The sequence below is a fragment of the Castor canadensis genome, chromosome 9 (assembly GCF_047511655.1).
Source record: "Castor canadensis chromosome 9, mCasCan1.hap1v2, whole genome shotgun sequence".
Taxonomy (NCBI): Eukaryota; Metazoa; Chordata; class Mammalia; order Rodentia; family Castoridae; genus Castor; species Castor canadensis.
Window position 1 is genome coordinate 115,193,129 of NC_133394.1, and position 18,006 is coordinate 115,211,134.

Below are 18,006 nucleotides of genomic sequence, written 5' to 3' on the forward strand. Positions count from 1 at the left end.
GCACTAATTGGCAGTAAATGAAAATATAGACTGAAACAGACAAATATTGTCGCCGAAAATAAACAGTAAGATACTGACATATGAAATGTTTGTTAGTATTTAAAATTGTATGAAAAATACAAGTGCCTTAAAATTATAATACTTAAGAAAGTGAGAGAAGAGTAGAGGAGCAGAAGTTTGATTTGCACTGAGTTATAGCATGAGAGAACTCCAGTCGTTCCATAGGGCTTTTGGGGGATCCCAGGACAAACTTGTTGAAAAGGCCCTGCTAATGAATTTAGATGTTGCCTGAGGACAAGATAGGGTTACAGAAAGCTGGACACTGCCTAGAGCAGTGTGGCATTATCTGCGCTAGCCACGTTTTTATAGCATCAGCCAGTAACAATCAACATTTCAGTCATGACCCTGAGGCCTAAGGGATGCTGAATCAAAGACTAACAAAGGCTATGCTTGGTGGTACAGACTTGTAGGGCCAAGTCTCTGTTATGTTGTTATTTCATTTCATTTACAGATGGTAAATCCTTTGTGGGAAGGGCCCTTGCCTTTCCTCTTTATCTCCTTCTGGATGTGCCTGCAACAATTTGGGGACACATCAGATTTGTCCAACAGATACTAGCAGAAGAAGTCAAAACCCCTGCAAACTACATAGGCTAACTTCTAGCTATTTAAGGGAATTTAGTGGAATGTTCTGAAATACAAAGTAGAGATGGGAGTGAGGTATGGGCCCTGCTGCAGTGACATGTTGACAACCAAATGCCACACAGGTTACCTGCAGGAGGTTCGGCTTCAGTGTCATGATTGGCAGTGCTTTTACATCACACAGCCAATTAGACAGCTGACCCCTTCAGACCACAGAATGGCAGAGGCTCTTATTTCTGACTTCTGGTAACACAATATAAAATTAGCCAAACTATATTCCCTTTTATTTGAGAGTAAAAAGGAGTAGAAAGAAAATAAAACACTCCCAAAAGGAGAAAAGCCACTGAGTTTCAAGCAGGGACACAGTCTACTGGGGAACACAAATCCTCCAAAACAGTGTCTTAACAGTCTTTTAACCTAGGCTCGTTTATTAATTTGTTTATTCTACAAATATCTTCCTATATCTGAACAAAAGTCTCTATCTTGTTCTACCAGTTCATGAGGGGTATACTGCAGGGGGGCAGTTTACACACCCATTACCAACTAAGTCTGTCTACTTGCCACTTGACAGGCCAATGATGCAAAGGAAAAGATTGATTTATTTGAAAAACCAGCACACCAAGAAGATGAAAGGCTTCTGCCAACAAAGACCATCTTAATTCAACCTAGGTTTCAAGCTCCTTGGTCCCTAAGTACAGGGAAGAAGAAAGCCTTACGTTAGGAAAGGATTGTTGACTGCAGACTTCTAGGCACCTCTCCAGTGGTCTGAAATAGTATGTTGTGAAACTTGGTGGCTGGTAATTTTGACCATGACACCTTTGTAAATCTTAAAAAATATCGTAAATCCTCTTGACTTAGTATCTTCAGCCTTAAAGAGGGAAACAGATTAGGTAAATCCAGGAGTAATAAATGTATGGCCAATTTCAGACAAACATCCGTAAATAATTAACATGTCCACAGGTGGAGTTGAGCAGAAGTCTGATCCCAAGGTTAAGGTACAGAGTCCTCAGCTGTGTGGCCTCCAAAATTAGTGATTTTTTTTTTTAACTCCACTAAAAGCAAGTGAAGCTAGAGGGTTTGTTTAGGCTCCCCTAACACATACACATTAATAACTATAAAATAACAATTTGTGAAAAGTCCTATGAAAAAAAAAACCATAGCATTCTGTGCTATGAAAGAGAAGAAAGGAAGCCTGTTTCCCCCCAGGAAGGAAGGTTTTCCTGAGGAAAAGTCTAGAAGCATGATCAGAAAAGGCCTGGACAGGCCCCACAGGGAGAAGTTCCATGCAGGGGGAAGGTTCCATGCCAGGCTCAGTGGAAAGAGCTGAGTGAACACAAGGACAGAAAGGAGCCCAGGGTGGAGTGGAGGGGAGAAAAGGAGGAGCTCTGGGGAGGGCTGAGGTCAATGGGGACAATTAAGCAGGAAAGAGTAAGAAATGAGGAGGGCCCTGGATTGTAGTTCATAATCTCTCCCCAGTTTAGCACAGGTCAGCTGAGCCCAGGGAAAAGTCTGGCCACAGTCGGGACCAGATGACACAGGCAGAAAGGTTCCCACACCCCAGGTTAGGTGCTATTTCTTACTGGTCAGAGGTTGAAGTGGCAGGAAGTGGGAGGGACAAAGTCACACAAAAGGAAGGCTAGGAGCCAGGCAGGCCTGCGTTTGACTCCAAACTCCCGAGTGGCCTTGCACAAACCGGTGCCTAGCCTGTGAGGAAAAGGTAAGAGTGTCCACCCTCCAGGGCCCTAAAGGGGACTGCAGAGAGGTGGGCCTGGTCCGGGAAGAGACCGGAATAACGGTTGTGACTGCTTGTGTTGGGAGGAGGGATGCATCTGAAAGACCCTGAGTAGGTGACATCCACCAAGTGTCAGGCGAGGCTGGGGGCGTGGGGCGGTCCTAGCCAAAGCTGGATCTCTGTTGTCACCAACAAAGAGGGCGGGTGCACTCGTCGCTGTGACTTGAGCAAGTAAGTGATCTGCAGGGAAGCGAGGGGCGGAGCCAGAGTGGGAAGAAGGAGGAAAGAGGGAAGGAGAGGAAGCTCGCGAGGAAGGTGAGGGTCGGGGACCCGGGGACAGAGATGTCGGGCTCTGGCGCGGGGGATGCGGCAGAGCCCGGGCGGTGGCAGCAGCCCCCAGGGACGCGAGCTCGGCCGGCGGATGCCGCCTCGGACGCGGCCTCGGAGGCGACCCCGACCCCGCAGGGGGAGGTGACAGCAAGGGAGGTGGCGAGGAGCGGGTGGCCTGCTCTGCTGGCCTTTGCTCCGGGGTCCCCAGGGACGCGGGCACGGGCGGGTGGCCCTCGGCAGGCTGCATGGCTCAGCCGAGGCCGCTTTCTAAGTGCTCCCCGCGGGTGCGGGGACCCCTCCGCCACCGACGCCTGCGGGCTGGGGACTTGGGGTTACACAGGCCTCTCCTGGCTCAAGCTGATCCTCCATTGGAAAGCGCGGTGACCTCAATCCCTTTGTCCATCCCACTACGTCTCCCCCCGCCCCCCGACACACACACACTCCTGCTGCCCACCTGTCAGCGTTCCTGTCCCCCTCCCTGAGCGGACCTGACCAGGCAGTGAGTGTGGAGCTGCACCCGAAGGAAGAACGACCAGATGGCTTAAATGTGGACAGAGTGGGTAGCGGAATGGGGTGGGGAATAACTGCGTGCAAGGGGACCTAACCTGTGATTCTGGCAAGGGCCTGATGCCTGACTAGAAGTCATCTAATTTGGCCATAGGTCAACAAAGGTTCCCTGGGGTCTTCAGGAAATAAGGTGCTCAGGCCACTGTGACAGTTACCCCTTAACTGCTCATACGCCAGCCCACCATGCGTTAGGTCCTAAGGCCTCACCCCTCTTCCTCATCCTTCCTCTTTGCAACAAGCCCCTCAAGACAGCTCAGTTACACCCACTTAATAGGTGAGAGGCTGAGGCACAGACTCATTACTGTCACTTCTCCCGAGGCACAGGGCCATTGAGGCAGAATTAGAGCTCGAGTCTTTCTGAATTCAGGACATTGTGCTGTCTCTCCAGTAACACTAGACACGTGAGATGAAATTTGGTGCAAGTGGAGCCTTGCGGTTTAGTAATTAAAGCCGGAAACAGAATAGTGCATCAGTGTTTCTTTTGGGGGAAAGTAGTCCTGGCACGCAGGGCTGCTGCATCCCGTGGACACTATGGGGGAGGGGAGTTCATGGTTCACTTGGAGCTTGTCTGTCAGCCAAATCCAGGATGCAATCCTGAGCGATGTGATTTCTGTTGACCCATTCTGTCCTGTAATTCTCTGCCCTCTGAAATGACTTCCCTTTGAAGTCATTAGTGGTTTGGTTTTGTTTTTTCTCTTGTTGGTATTCCCTTGGGCTCAATGTTCACAGTCTCTAGTACCCTTTGTAGAGGAATTTATTCAGGTTTCTTTCTTTAACTCTCATCTCTATGACAGCAGCTCCCAAATTCATCTCTTCAACCCATCTCTAATCTGGGACTTCAGATCCAAATCCTCTACAATTCTAGTCCCTATTGGCTAATTCCAGAGTTTGCCCCCATAGACACCCAAATCCAACATTTCCAAACCCAAATTTATCATCCCCACCCTTCCCACCAGGGTCTTGGTCCAGGTGTCTTCAGCTCCTTATATAGATTATTGGTTTACTGTCCAAACTGGTCTTCCGCCCACCCTCTACACAGCTTCTGAAAGCTCTGGAGTCTTGGCCTCCTTAGTGGCTTCAAACCTAGCATACAAAATAGAGCTTCCTTCCTCACTTTCCTAACAACCTGTACTTGACTCCAGAGACAGCCCTTTTCATATCGTATAACTGACAACATATTTGCCTACCCTTTAGACTGTGAGCTCCTTCGGTGGTGACTGTATCCTCAGACTTGCCACAGAATAGTCACTGGTAAATATTTGTATAGTTAATGACTTTGTAATGAATTGAGACCTGTTTTCAAACCACAATTTATACTCAATAAAACACACACAAAGAACTGAGGGCATAGCTCAAGTGATAGAAAACCTGCCTAGCAAACATAAGGCCCTGAGTTCAAAAGCCAGTTCCAACAAACACACGCACAGTGTGATGTTTCTGATTTGTGATCATTAGTGAGTTAGCGAGCAAGAGAGTTAGAGAGTTAGAAATTGAGTTTAGATAGTGGCAAGTCCAAATTGAGTTTTTAGATGGCTGCCGATTAATACTAATGACAAAATATTGGTAAGTTTTCCAAATAAGTGATTTGAGCTTGATATATAAACACTCACACATGGCACAGCAATTCTCTTCTACTTTCCCCAGACATCGGATTAAGGAGTTCTCAACAAGAAGAGAGACAAGGACAGAGTCATCATGGCTTCAGTATCCACTCATGGAAACCAAGAGAAACCTCCCCATTTGCCACCTCTAGGCAAGCAGGTATATTTTTGATTTGAGTCTGCCATCTGAAGAGGAATCACACAGGACTTTCACTATACCCAGTACCTTACTTTTTTTCCAGTCTGGCACTTTGTTGAACACGGGGCAGGTAATGGGATGAGGAAGCAAGAGATGTTTTTTGGTTGCCTTGAAATTTTGTGTTTACAAACTCCTTTCTTTATTCTTTACTGATTAGAATCCAACTTAAGTAACTCTGATGGAGGCTGTTGGCTAGGGAAGAGGTTTTCTGTAGCAGAACAAAACTACACTGTCTCTAACAGTGGAGAATGAATACATTTTGCTTATTTTTACATTTTTTTGTTACTGAGCATATGCTGCTGTCAGATGTTGCTTTTAGTAGAGCAGAATCCTTAATTACTAATTAGCCGTCAGAAGGGGAACCAAATATTAACATGGGCCCATTTTTTTTCACCTTGTCAGGGATGGCTATCATGTGTTTCAGGAACACATAAATGAAAAAGAGGGAGTATTTGATGGGTAAGTGGAGTTCATGTTCTCTGGAGTCAGCTTTTCAAGCTAAAACTTGCTTATGGAGGAGATGTTTAAGGAGCAAAGTGTAGGAGATGTTTAAGGAGCAAAGTGTAGGAGATGCAAACAGACAAATGATAACAGGTCACAAGAAGAATTGGAACACTGAGCTGCCTCTGTGAAATGGAGATGAAGACCCATAAAACATTTATTACTGTACAAAAAAGGATCCCCAGAGCTCCTAAAAGGAGACTGCAGGAACTCCTAATCTTAACTGTAAGACTCACAGCAGTTGTGATCATTGGGTATGTAAGTTGTGTGTGTGTGTGTGTGTGTGTGTGTGTGTGTGTGTGTGTTTGGAGATTTTCTTTATTTCTCCTGTGGCCATAGCCAGAGCAAGAAAAAATACAGATATTCCAAATATTCCTTGATTTACAATGGGACAATATTCCAATAAATGCATTGTAAGTTGAAAATATCATTAGTCAAAAATGTATTTAATGCATATAACCTACTGAACTCTAGCTGAACAAAGCAGTCCACTCTAGAGTGTTGGCTGTGGACCCTTGTGATCACGTAGCTGACTAGGAGCTGTGGCTCAGCCCTGCTGTCCAGCATCACAAGAAAATATTGTACTCCATGTTCTAGTCCAGAACATGAGCAAAACTTCAAAGTTTTAAAGTATGGTTTTTACTGAACACATAGCACTTTCACGCCATCTTAGAGTCAAGTTGGAGACCATCTGTATTTACCCTGGACATATGGAGGGGTGGTAAAGAGAGAGCGACAACATTGCTTCTCCCATTGCTGTGCATTACCATGGTGACTGATTGTAGTGACTCATATTGACCACTGCATCCTTGTTCTGTGCTGTGTGGAGTTGTAGAAAAATAGAAGGGAGGTTACCAGCTTGCATTGCCTGTAGAGCTCTGAAAGCAGATATGTCACAGGGCTCCTCTACCATGCTAATATAACACCATGCCTATCAAGTGCTAAACACAGTGCCCATGAGAAAGTACTCAGGAAATGAATATTAATCACATTAATACCTACTACATACAAAGAGTCTAAAAAACAACAGGGGCGAAATCAGCAAATCTTTCTTTACGGAGGAGGAACACGGAGCTGAGTCTTAAGACTGGATAGGTGAAGGAAGTGGGCAATGTTGTAGGTACAGACAGCCCCGTAGATGGGGTGGGAAGTGAGCAAGAGCAGGTGGCCTCGTCAGTAATTCAGCCTGACGACATAGCGGCTCCATGCACTCTGGTTAGTGAACCAGAATCTCCAGCTAAGATTCTTTTCTTGCCTAAATCCATCTGGCATGGCCAACTCGAAAGCATGTGGAAAGTGGTCACTGCTCTGTGTAGGCAGAGGGCACAGACACCTGCTGAGTGACAAGAGTGAGACTGTGCCTCCTCTTCCAGACAAAACAAAGAAGATGCTTTTCTAATGCTCTCAGTGGGTTTTTTTTTTGTTATTTTTTGTTTACTTGCTTTGTTTTATTTTGTTTTGAGATAGAGTCTCACCCTGTAGCCCTAGCCAAACTTGTACTCAAGACCCTCTTAGCCTCTTGAGTGTTGAGATAAGACATACCCAGCTTGATCTTGATTAATTCACCATACAATTTTCCCTACAGAGCCTGTTGTTTTGCCCAAAATCTAAACTGCACATCCACAAAGGAGAGATTTCCAAGATTATCCGAGAATGTCAAGAAGAAAGTTTCTGGAAGAGAGGTAATTGTACCCTTCTTGATCGTAATTCACACTATATTTGCTACAATAAACTGCCTCCTTATCCTATTTGGATTGTGGTGATGATTTAACTTTGAGCAGGGATTTTTGCATAAATCCCTAAAGGATATTTAGAGTTTAAATCCATATTGAGATATGATTATGGAGCACTTAACTCATGTAGCAAAAAATGATACACATACTCTACATGTGAGCATCAACAGGTACCAAGAATATTACATAGAATTTATTGACTACCAAAGAGTAGACCTGCATAAATCTGCCAGAGTATAAACTTCTCAGAACTCAAAAATAATCTCAAGTTCATCTGAGACTTTATCCCAGAGCTTCATACAACTCACACATAGAAATACCTCATAAACATTTGCTGGCCGAATGAAAAATGGCAGTGTTCCATTAATAGTTCTCTTACATTGTCCCTGAAAAGCCTTTTCTATTGATTGCTTCCCCGCTCTGGGTCTGCCTGACATAAGACAGGATGTGGATTCAGGCTGTGCATTAAAGTTCCTTCATGATTTGTCATTTGAAGATGATGTCATAGATCCTATAGATACAGCCCCAATATTATGTATCATTGCCAACATAGAGATAATTTAGACTTTGCAATACTCATCTTGATATCATAAGCCATTCAAATTCATAATCAATAATTTTGGAAGTGGCCCTCTCTAGAAGTTGATATTCATTGCACCTTGTCATGATTACTGATTGTGCCTGTAGAAATTCATCTTTTCTGACAACCTATGAGCAAATACTTTAATTGAGCCCTACATTAAATATGGCCCATTTGCTTACCATCTGGTCACTAGCTGTGAGTGGAAAAATTGGTTGCTATTTGATTTGTCTTGGTTGCTAGGAAGAGCTAGATGTTTATTATTATTCTTTGCCTTTAGAAGAAATCATTTGACACATTTTGACAGACCTAGAAACTGCTTTTGCCACTCTAAATTGCCTGTGTTAAAAAACATAGCTAAACACTCACTGCACATGTTTAAACATGGATATGGTCTTCATGTAACCTTCAGCCAAAAATCTAAATTGTGGGACAAAATATCATAAAGACAATACTCAAAGCATAACAAAACAAAACAAAAACCATAGGGAACTGTCCTAGATTAAAGAAGATATAAACATGACCCTGGATTTTATGCACTGGAAAAGAAACAACATGCAACTATGTAGGACATTATTGTGCCAGTTGGAGAGATTTAAATTTATGATTTATATCAGTCAATATCTTTTGTTGTGTAAGACTACTCAAGAAATATAAATTTCTTGATTATGCTAATGGTATTATGACTACAAGGGAATGTTCTTATGCTTAGAAGATATTCACTGAAATAGTCAAGGATGGAAAGCCATGATGTTTGCAAATTTCAATGGCAGGGAGAAAAAAAAAGAAAGAAAAATATAGAAATATAGAGATAAAATAAATTTTTCACAGTTATTGGTTCTAGATGAAGCCCGGTGGGAATTCATTGTACTGCTTTTAACAATGATGTGGGATTAAAAATATAAAACTAGCTGGACATGGTATATGCCTGTAATCCTAACACTCGGGAGGCTGAGGCAGGCAGATCCTGAGTTCAAAGCCAGCCTGAGCTATGTAGCAAGGCTTGTCCAAAAAAAAACATGAAGGGAGGGAGAGAGGGAAAGAGGGACGGAAGAAAAGAAAGAAAAGAAAAGAATTATCAAATGATATATCTAAAGGCAACTCCCTAGACTAGGAACACAGCCCAAGTGGTGAAGTATTTGCTTAGCAAACATGAGGCCTTGGGTTCAATCCCTAGTATAGCAAAAAAAAAGAAAAAAACTTAAACAGCAACTCCCAAGTTCAATAGTTAAGTGTCCATACACTCTAAGATGCCCATGTCAGATAGTAGTTAGAACAGTGTACACTTACTGCCTTCAGTAACATGGATGTCAGGGATGGAGTCAGATTAGTGCTGTCCTTGAATGACTGAGTCAGATCCCAAGAAAATTCTCCATGCAATATTTAATAAGCTTTTATCAAATAAGTAAAATAACAATCATTAAGACTCACTGCCAAGGAACGCAAGAGGAAAATCTCAGAGTAATTCTCCCTGACTTCTAGGTGAGGGGCCACACTTCATGGTACCAGTATTGAAGGGTGTTTTTGTTTTACAGCTCTGCCTTTTTCTCTTGTAAGCATGCTTGTTACCCAGGGACTCGTCCACCAAGGTAAGGGTCAGTGTTTGTCAAATTGTTTGACTTCAGAGAGCCCAGTTTTCTGTGACTCTCCTGGTAGCTTTTTGGTGATATGCAGTATTAGCTTGGGGTGTACTTTTTGGTTTTGGGCAAAGGAATTTTTTTGTTTTGTTTTAATGCAGGGTTTTGCCTATTTTCAGCCTAAGTTCCCATCTCATCTCCCTAGAAGATGCTCTGATCCCCAGAATGAGAATGTATTAGATTACCTGGCAAAAGGAAATTAAAGTTGCCGGTGGGGTTAAGAGTATTTACCAGTTGATCTTAAAATAAGCAGATTATACTGAATGACCCAGGGGGACACTCAATGTAATCAAATGGGTCTTTAAAAATGACAAGGGAGAGCAGAAGCAGAACTGGAAAGATGGCAGTATGAGGAATCAATTCAACATGACTGGCTTTGAAGACTCAGGAAGGGGCTGCAAGCTAAGGAATGTGGGGGCCTTTAGGATCTGGAAAGACCAGAGACCCTGTTCTCCAGGAAGGAAAGTGGCCTTTGAAGAGATATGGCTACCACCTTGATTATAGCTCAGTGAAACTGATTTTGGACTTCTGACTTCAAAGAACTATAAGATAATAAATTTGTGCTGTTTTAAGCCTCTGAGTTTGTGGTAATTTGTTATAGCAACCATAGGAAACTAATACAGTACCTTTCTCTATACCAAGATGTCTTCCAGGGTCTCTGTCCATAGCTAGACGGATTTTTAGTGCTCCGTGGAGGAGGTGAGTGGAGCTGAAACTCATTTCAAGCCCTGTCCACGAAGCCATTTGTCCTGGCAAAACACTTCATTGCCTGAGGAAGGGCACTCTGTCTTACCCACACAGAATGGCGGCCACTTTGCATCTCCTCTCATAGACCTCTTGCCTCTGAGTTTTCCTCTCTATTCCTCCTTCCTCATTCCCATCTCGCTCCTTGTCTACACCTGCCAGAGAGCCCATAAACATTCTTTGTTGCCCAGGTAACAAGGCATCTGACTCTGTTTAAGCCCATTTTACTGAACGCTGCTAATTACCAGGATATTTTTTAAAGGAGTGCTTATACTCAGTAAACATGAGGGGAAATGCCCTAGTTCTTTTTTTCTTTTTTCTTTTTCTTTTTTTTTGTCTCAAAGATCATGTGTTATGTATTTTGGAGAATTCCACTTTAATCAACGTTATTCTTGTACATAAAGGTCATATATTAAATATGATTGCATTTTTATTAGCACATAATAGTTGTATGGGGGAGTACATATGTGTTTATAAAATATCTTAGATTTACCCCCTCCACTGTTCTCCCTCCTCCCCTGCCCCTATGATTTCATTTTTATAACTTAGAGGTAACTGAAGAGTCTTTTTGTAGAAACACTCATCAATCAGTAACAAACCTTTGCCATATCATTTTTATACAGAAAAGAAATATGGCCAGATTATCTATGAAGTTATGTTTTATAAAAATACTAAACTACCTAAAAATCTACCACCTCTTGCATCTGTGCAAGTATATTTTTTGATGGCTGTGTATTTGTTTTCTACTGTAACAAATTACCACAAACACAGTGGCTTACAACAACACAGATTCAGACTGGAGTGTGGTTCAAGTGACAGAGCTCTTGCCTAGCAAGTGGGAGGCCCTGAATTTCATCCCGTGTGAGAAACAACAAACAAACAAAAAATAGATTTATCATTTTTTTTAGAAAACCAGAAATTCCGGAGACCAGAAGTCCAAAATGGGTCTGACTGGGTTAATATCAATAATGGTCCAATTGTATTTCTTCTGGAAGTTCTCGGGCTTCCTTTCCAGCTTCTAAAGGTCACCTGCATTCCTTGGCTGGTGGCCTCTTCCTGCATCTTCAAAGCCAGCCATATTGAGCCATATTTTCCTCCCCTGTCTCTTCTCTGGTTCTCTCTAATGCCTTCTTCCACATTTGAGGATTGTTGTGATCATGTTGAATCCACCTGGACCATCAAGAACCATATTCCTCTTTTAAAGTTATCTAATTAGTAATCTTAATTCAATTTTCTACTTTAATTCCCCCTTACGTGGTGTAACATTGTCACAGTTTCCAAAGATTATGATGGGGACACCTTCAGGAGGTTACAATGCCTTTATTTAAAAACTGTGATGTGTACACTGTGAATCTCTAAATTGAAACTTCCTAAATAGAGTTACTTTAAAAGAGGAAAGAACAATGACTAATTTCTCTGAATTCAGTTTAAATAAGTCTTGAATTGCATGTTTCATATTCTTTTTCTACATGTAAAAACTAATATTTACCATGTGCCTAAAATGACTGTTTGAAAATTAAATTCAACCAAAAAATTGAATCATAACTCTTCTACAATCATTTCTTTAGATTAAGAACATCAGGTTGGTAGAGTGGTTCAAGTGATAGAGTGCCTGCCTAGCAAGTGTGAGGCCCTGAATATAAACCCCAGGACTGCCAAAAGAAAAAAAAACTTATTAAGAACATATGTACATTTAAGAAATATCATATCTTTGTTGGTGGAGTGATTCAAGTGGTAGAACACCTGCCTAGCAAGTGTGAGGTCCTGAGTTCAAACCCCATACCACCACCAAAAAAAAAAAAGAAAGAAAGAAATGTTGTATGATAAATTTTGAAAGTTTTCTTTATAAAGTTAAATAAGTTAGAAAATTAAATAATATTGTAAACATTACTCCTTAGGTTATTTAGCAGCTAATCCGAGATTTGGATCACTGCCTAAAGTTGCACGTAAGTCATAGAAGTAAACAAAAGCTGATGTATTTTGACAGAAGAGCTGTTTGTAGGAACTGGACATATGCACCTCCAGCTTAACCAAATGGTTTGTACTGACTGAAGACTCAGTCTCCACTCTCTACCACTTTGCATTTCCGAGTTCATTCAACACTGTCTGATATTTAGGCTAACTGTATGACTTCTCCTTAGATAGCTTTATTTAAAACAAAGACTGCCAGGGACTGGCACGATATACACAGCTGTCCCTCAGTCTTCATGGGGAATTAGTTCCAGGACCCCTTGAGAATACCAGAGTCTGCAGGCTCTTCATTCTCTTACATAAAGTGGTGTGGCCCTTGCACACATCCTGTGCACGTCCTTCCATATGCCTTAAATCATCTCTGGATTATTAACAATGCTTGACACAATGGAAATACTATGTAAATGGTTGTTTATGGTATTACTTAGGGAATATTTTCAATCTGCTGTTGGTTAAATCCACAGATTTGGAACCCATGGATATGGAGAGCCAACTATAGCAAAATTATCAACAGCAGAACCTTTGAATGATAGATTCATAAGGGTTTTTATTTTAATTTTTTTCTCTGGCTTGGCCAATACGTTCAAAGTATTACCTATAATGTACATTAAAATGATTAATCTTTTAAAATCAGGACTTCCTAATAAAAATTTACCATAGACTTGGGGTGTCATTTCCTTCTGATTGGACCTTTTATGTTCCAAAAGGATGATATCAGTTTATAGCCTGAAATCTCCTTCCCAGCAGATAGAAAAGGTTCAAGAGCCTCTTCCTTCCTCATTACATATCTTTTAGGGGCAAGGTGGAGTAAGGTTCCCAACTACCCCCCCTGCCCATAAAGGAAATGAAGGGGCTTTTCTATCTGTGACCTAGAGGCTATACCCAGACACCATCTTCCCTCCTCTGACAGCCTCTGCCATTTGTTTCACAGCTGGATCACATTCCAGCTGCCCATCTCTGGCTCACCACCCTTGCTTGCTCCTTCCTGGCCCTCTGCTATCAGTTCAAAGCAGAGATCACAAAGTTTCCAGTTCCTAGTCCTGCTTCATTCTCAGAGTTTTATTGTGGTACTTTTAACATAAAAATAACTAGTGTTAACAAGGAAAGTTCTAGAAAATAATTAATGGAGACAATTGTGAATCTTTCAATTATGCATGTTTCCTAACCTGCTTTTACAGTTGCTGGTCTCTTGGGGTTTGGCCTTGGAAAGGTATCATACATAGGAGTATGCCAGAGCAAATTCCACTCCTTTCAAGAACAGCTCCGTGGGGCTGGTTTTGGTCCAGAGCATAACAGGTTTGTAATCCATAATGAAGGTAATTATAAGAAATTAAATGAGTAATCCCAATCATTATTTATAATATTAATTACATTTTTAAACTCATCTAAAAAACTCTTTAACCCTCAAGTTTTTTAGTTATCGCTACTCATCTTCAATTATAGTTTGTTATTTAACTTGGTTTCCTGTTTCTTTTACTTGAATATTTAATGAGTACCTACTATATTGGGGAAGTCTCTAAAGAAAACCTTAGTAAACAGACATGACTTCTATCATCACAGGTTATACAAAATTTAAAGTCTTCTTTACTGCAGAGCTTCTCAGAGCCTTCAGTATGACAGTACATGTGTAATATGCTTTGCAATTCTCACTCGAGGATATAAGCAGTAGGACTGTAGAGTTAACAGTGTGGCCTGTACTGTAGAGGGCTTTCTCGAGCTCCCCTGTTCTCCTGACCTAACTGGGGGCGACTGGAGATGCAGAAAGGACAAACGATAGAAGACAGACATGCATAAGTTGAGACCAGCTGTGCTTAGCGCTCAGATGAAGACGCACAGCAGCCTCATTGCTTCTTTTCTTCTCTATTCTTTAAGGCCTTACTCCTTCATAATCCTTTAAAACCTTGCTTCTTTTCTATTATTTAAAGTCTCTTTCCTCAGACTCACACTGTCCCATGTTTTCTCTTTAGTTTTCTTAAAGTCTTGGTGCTCAGACTTGCACTACCCCATGTTCCCTTTTGAAGTCTCAGTCCTCAGACTTGCACTGTCCCATGTTCTCTCTTAAGCTTTCTTAAAGTCTTGGTGCTCAGACTTGCACTATCCCATGTTTCCTGTAATCTCTAACATAACTCAGCAGCAGCAGCATCACTCTGCGGCAGTCCCCTCCCCCACAAGCCACCAACCAATCAGTCCATCCCCCATCAAAAAACCCTCCATCAATCCCCATCAAAAAACCCCTCATCCTCCTTCAGTGAGTCTTTTATATCCACTGTTAAACAAGGAGGTGGAGCAACAGTTCTTGGGAAGGGATGTGACATTGTAACAAGAGAAACCTGCAGTTCCTATTTCTCTGATTGTAAACAATTTAGGAAAAGCAGCTGTGCTGCATTTTGCCTCTCACTCTCTTCTGCAGCTGGGGCTGTGACAAACTCAGCCTGTAGATCATTGAGCACAATTGTGCTTATGTCAGGTTCTCATAGGCTTCTATAATCCGCTCCCCACACTGTACTGTTAGCGTACTTGGGTAGAAAACTAGTTCTACTACTTGCTAAGCTATATGGCCTGGCACAAGTTTCTAAAACTCTCTAATCTTCAGTTTTCTCATCTTTTTAAAATGACAATAAGAATCGTTTCTGTGGCTGTTGAATAATAGTGGGTAGGGGGGAGGGGAAAGAGAGTAATAGAGGGGGTTAATGTGATTAAAGTAAAATATATTCATGTGTGAAAGACCACAGTGAAAACCCTTTGAACAATGAAGGTACACTAAAAAAACGAAGGACCGAGTATAAAACAGGTCTTGTTAGGGGTTAGGTATTAACGGAAGGGGGAGGGTAAACAGAGAGGGTGAAGGAGAGTGAGTATGGTCAATGTACCTTAAATACTTGTGTAAAAATAGAACAATGAAACCTGTTGAAATTGTTTTAACAAGGCTGGAGGGGGAATGAGGGGAAATGATGGGAGGGGCAGGGTGAATTTAACCAAGGTAAGTTATAAGCATAATATGGAAATGTCACCATGAAACCCCCCTACACAACTAATATGTGCTGATAAAAATGTTTAATTAAAAAATCATTTCCATGGGATATTGTAAAGAGTAGAAATGGTTAGTCGTGACACTCAATAAGCGCTGTTTCTACCACAGGACTAGTGTTGGAGACACAGTTCTCTAAAGACCCCTCACTTGTCACAGTAGATTCTGCTTGAGAGGCAGCATGATACAGGAAAACAATATTGGGCTACAAGTAGGGCTCCCATGTTCTCTTTGTCATTTCTTCATTTGTAGGAAGTGGTTGAAGTGAATGTTCTCCACAGGGTCGAACTTTGCATTCTGTGACTCCATCTTGCTTGCCCCCTTCAGCCACAGGAGCCACACTCTGGGCTTGCATTAGTAGCCCCGTGGCTAACCAGTTTGGAGGGCCTGTGTGGAGAACAATTACCAGCACATTTTAGAGGCAATAATTCACAAACCCATTTGATTTTCTAGGGGAGGACAAGAAGAGTGGGACACCTAAGTAGAAGTTGAGGAAAGGGTTAGGGGAAAACTTTTTGGAGGAAGTGATGGTGCTCAACTTGAAACTTAAAGACCAGTAGGAGTCATAGTGCGGCTGATGAAGAGGATTCCAGGCCAGGAATAGAATTTGTAGAGGAAGAAAGTTGATTTGTTAAAGGAAATCATAAGTACATCCTGTGGCTAAAAACGTAAATACACTTTGGGAAATGGCAGAAGACAAGCTGGAAAGCTAGGCAGACAAGGGTCACTTCCTGAAGGATTTTGTGCAACCCTGAGGATCCCCACTTCATTCTTAATGTAATGGGTAAAATAACTGATAAAGGAAGGGGAGGGATCAGCTCATCATTCCTGTCTTTAGGGATTTGCAATAGCAAATAATAGCTTCTGGTCTTGCTGCCTTCTGAGGAAAACTTCTTACTGGAGCCAGGGCCATACAAAACACACCCCATCACTGTCCTGTGTAAATACAGACCTGTTCCAAACTCTTCTTTGTAGTAGATGCCAGCCAAATGTTTGTGGGGTTGAATTTACAAGATGCTAAAACTTTACTGTTGGGAAAAGGGCCAAGGGAACATCTATTTCATGGCTGTGGATATTATTCTGGAACAAAGCTGTGTGTTTTCCTTGATATTCTGTTAAATCCTAAGGAGACTGATATAAACCAGGCAAATTGTAAATGAGGAATTCTGTTATGTCAATGTTTTTAAGTTTAAAAACATATGTGTATGTATATATGTGTGTGACCAAACCTAAATCCATAGACTTACATATGTATACGTGTGTCTGTGTGTGTGTGACCAAACCTAAATCCATAGACTTACAGTGAAATCCTAGATGAATGCATTATGTATTTTACACTTTTGGGGAGGAGGGGAGAATGGGTCTTACTCTGTTGCTTAGGCTGGTTTTGAGATACTGGACTCAAGAAATCCTCCCACCTCAGCCTCCTGAGTGCTGGGACTAAGAAACATGCCACCACACCTAGCTTATTTTGTAATTTTAAAAATGCTATTGGTAGAAATTACTCCACTTCAAAAAGAGTCAAAATGTTCAACCTCTGTGAGACTCTGAGCACAAATACAACCATCTGTTTCAATGTAAAGATTATTATTGGGTTTTTTTGATGAAATTTTAAGAATTTTAAAACAAGAAACAACTATTATTCCCAAAAAAATTAGGCTAGAAAATGTCTCTAAATAATATTGTGCTAAGACTGGAGCTTCCATTGTCAAAGACAAACCACTACCTGTTTCTGCTTGTCTTCTAGGCACTGCCTGCTTACCTGCAAGGAATGCAAAATAAGGCGTGGATTAAGTGAGAACCAAGGTTCACAGCCTTCAGCTTCCTAAACTCACTTCTATGGTGTTTGAAGATTTTTAAACCTCTGAATTTGTATTCATTGAATCCTGTGGAACAGAAACCTTGTAATTCTCACTCTTTTGAAATGCTGTCTGTGGAAGGCTCTTGATTGAATTGAGCATAATATGTTCTTCTGCACTTTAAGAAAATGTTAGGAATCCTCACATGCCAAAAAAGAAATGTTGCACCCTGTCTTGCTTATAGCTACATACAAGAATTAAATAATTTAGAGTCTTCTCTCATAAGCTGTCATTCATTCTCTCTCTCGCTCTCTCTCTCTCTCTCTCTTTGTGTGTGTGTGTGTGTGTGTGTGTGTGTGTGTGTGTGTTTTAAGCTCTCTGATAGAGAATGGGAATGAGTGATAATTTGGGAAGTCCTAACACAAAGAAAACTTCATATGTATAGAGAAATATAAGATAAAAATGTTTGTATCTTATAAGTATTATACATGCCTTCTAAAATGTAAGGGTCAAGATTTTTAACTTAATGAAAAATATTTCATTTGAAAGGGTCACAATTCAAATCTGCTTTCATTGATGGAGGTGACTTTATGATTCATTATTCTAGTGGGTTTTAAAAACACCCATCATCTTTGGGTGACCTGCCTACCTAATGGGTACGTGCTCATGGTGGACACTCAATTACGGGTTCTTGTACAGACAACTTGTGACCTAAAAGAATAAACAGAACTTCCCAAACTACAGTCCTCCTCCTAGAGTACAGCTTACTGGAAGAATCACTAGAGGAATGATAAGCTTTGGAATTTTGAGAACTCGAAGGCAGCCAATGCAACTCCAATAATTGGAGTCCTATTTTCCAGCCAGAGTTTTTTGCATGGAAAAAAAAAATCCTTCTATTCGGGAGCCTTGTTTTATGGCAGGTTGGCTGAATCCTATACAAAAACT

General features: G+C 41.4%; 1 protein-coding gene across 3 annotated transcripts; it reads left to right on the forward strand.

The window, feature by feature from the left end:
- Positions 1-2,143: 2,143 nt before the first annotated feature.
- Ociad2 (OCIA domain containing 2) lies at positions 2,144-17,346 on the forward strand. Of its 3 annotated transcripts, none has more exons than XM_074042286.1 (7): positions 2,144-2,356; positions 4,913-5,029; positions 7,155-7,251; positions 9,418-9,471; positions 12,162-12,209; positions 13,413-13,530; positions 17,010-17,346. In XM_074042286.1, exons 2-7 carry the CDS (start codon positions 4,964-4,966, stop codon positions 17,089-17,091), a joined length of 465 nt encoding a protein of 154 aa, XP_073898387.1. In that variant the 5' UTR covers positions 2,144-2,356; positions 4,913-4,963; the 3' UTR covers positions 17,092-17,346. The 3 variants fall into 3 exon arrangements, with proteins under 3 accessions (XP_073898387.1, XP_020014013.1, XP_073898388.1); XM_020158424.2 differs by lacking the exon at positions 2,144-2,356 and adding an exon at positions 2,570-2,686; XM_074042287.1 differs by lacking the exons at positions 2,144-2,356; positions 4,913-5,029 and adding an exon at positions 5,503-5,527.
- The last annotated feature ends 660 nt before the right edge of the window (positions 17,347-18,006 follow it).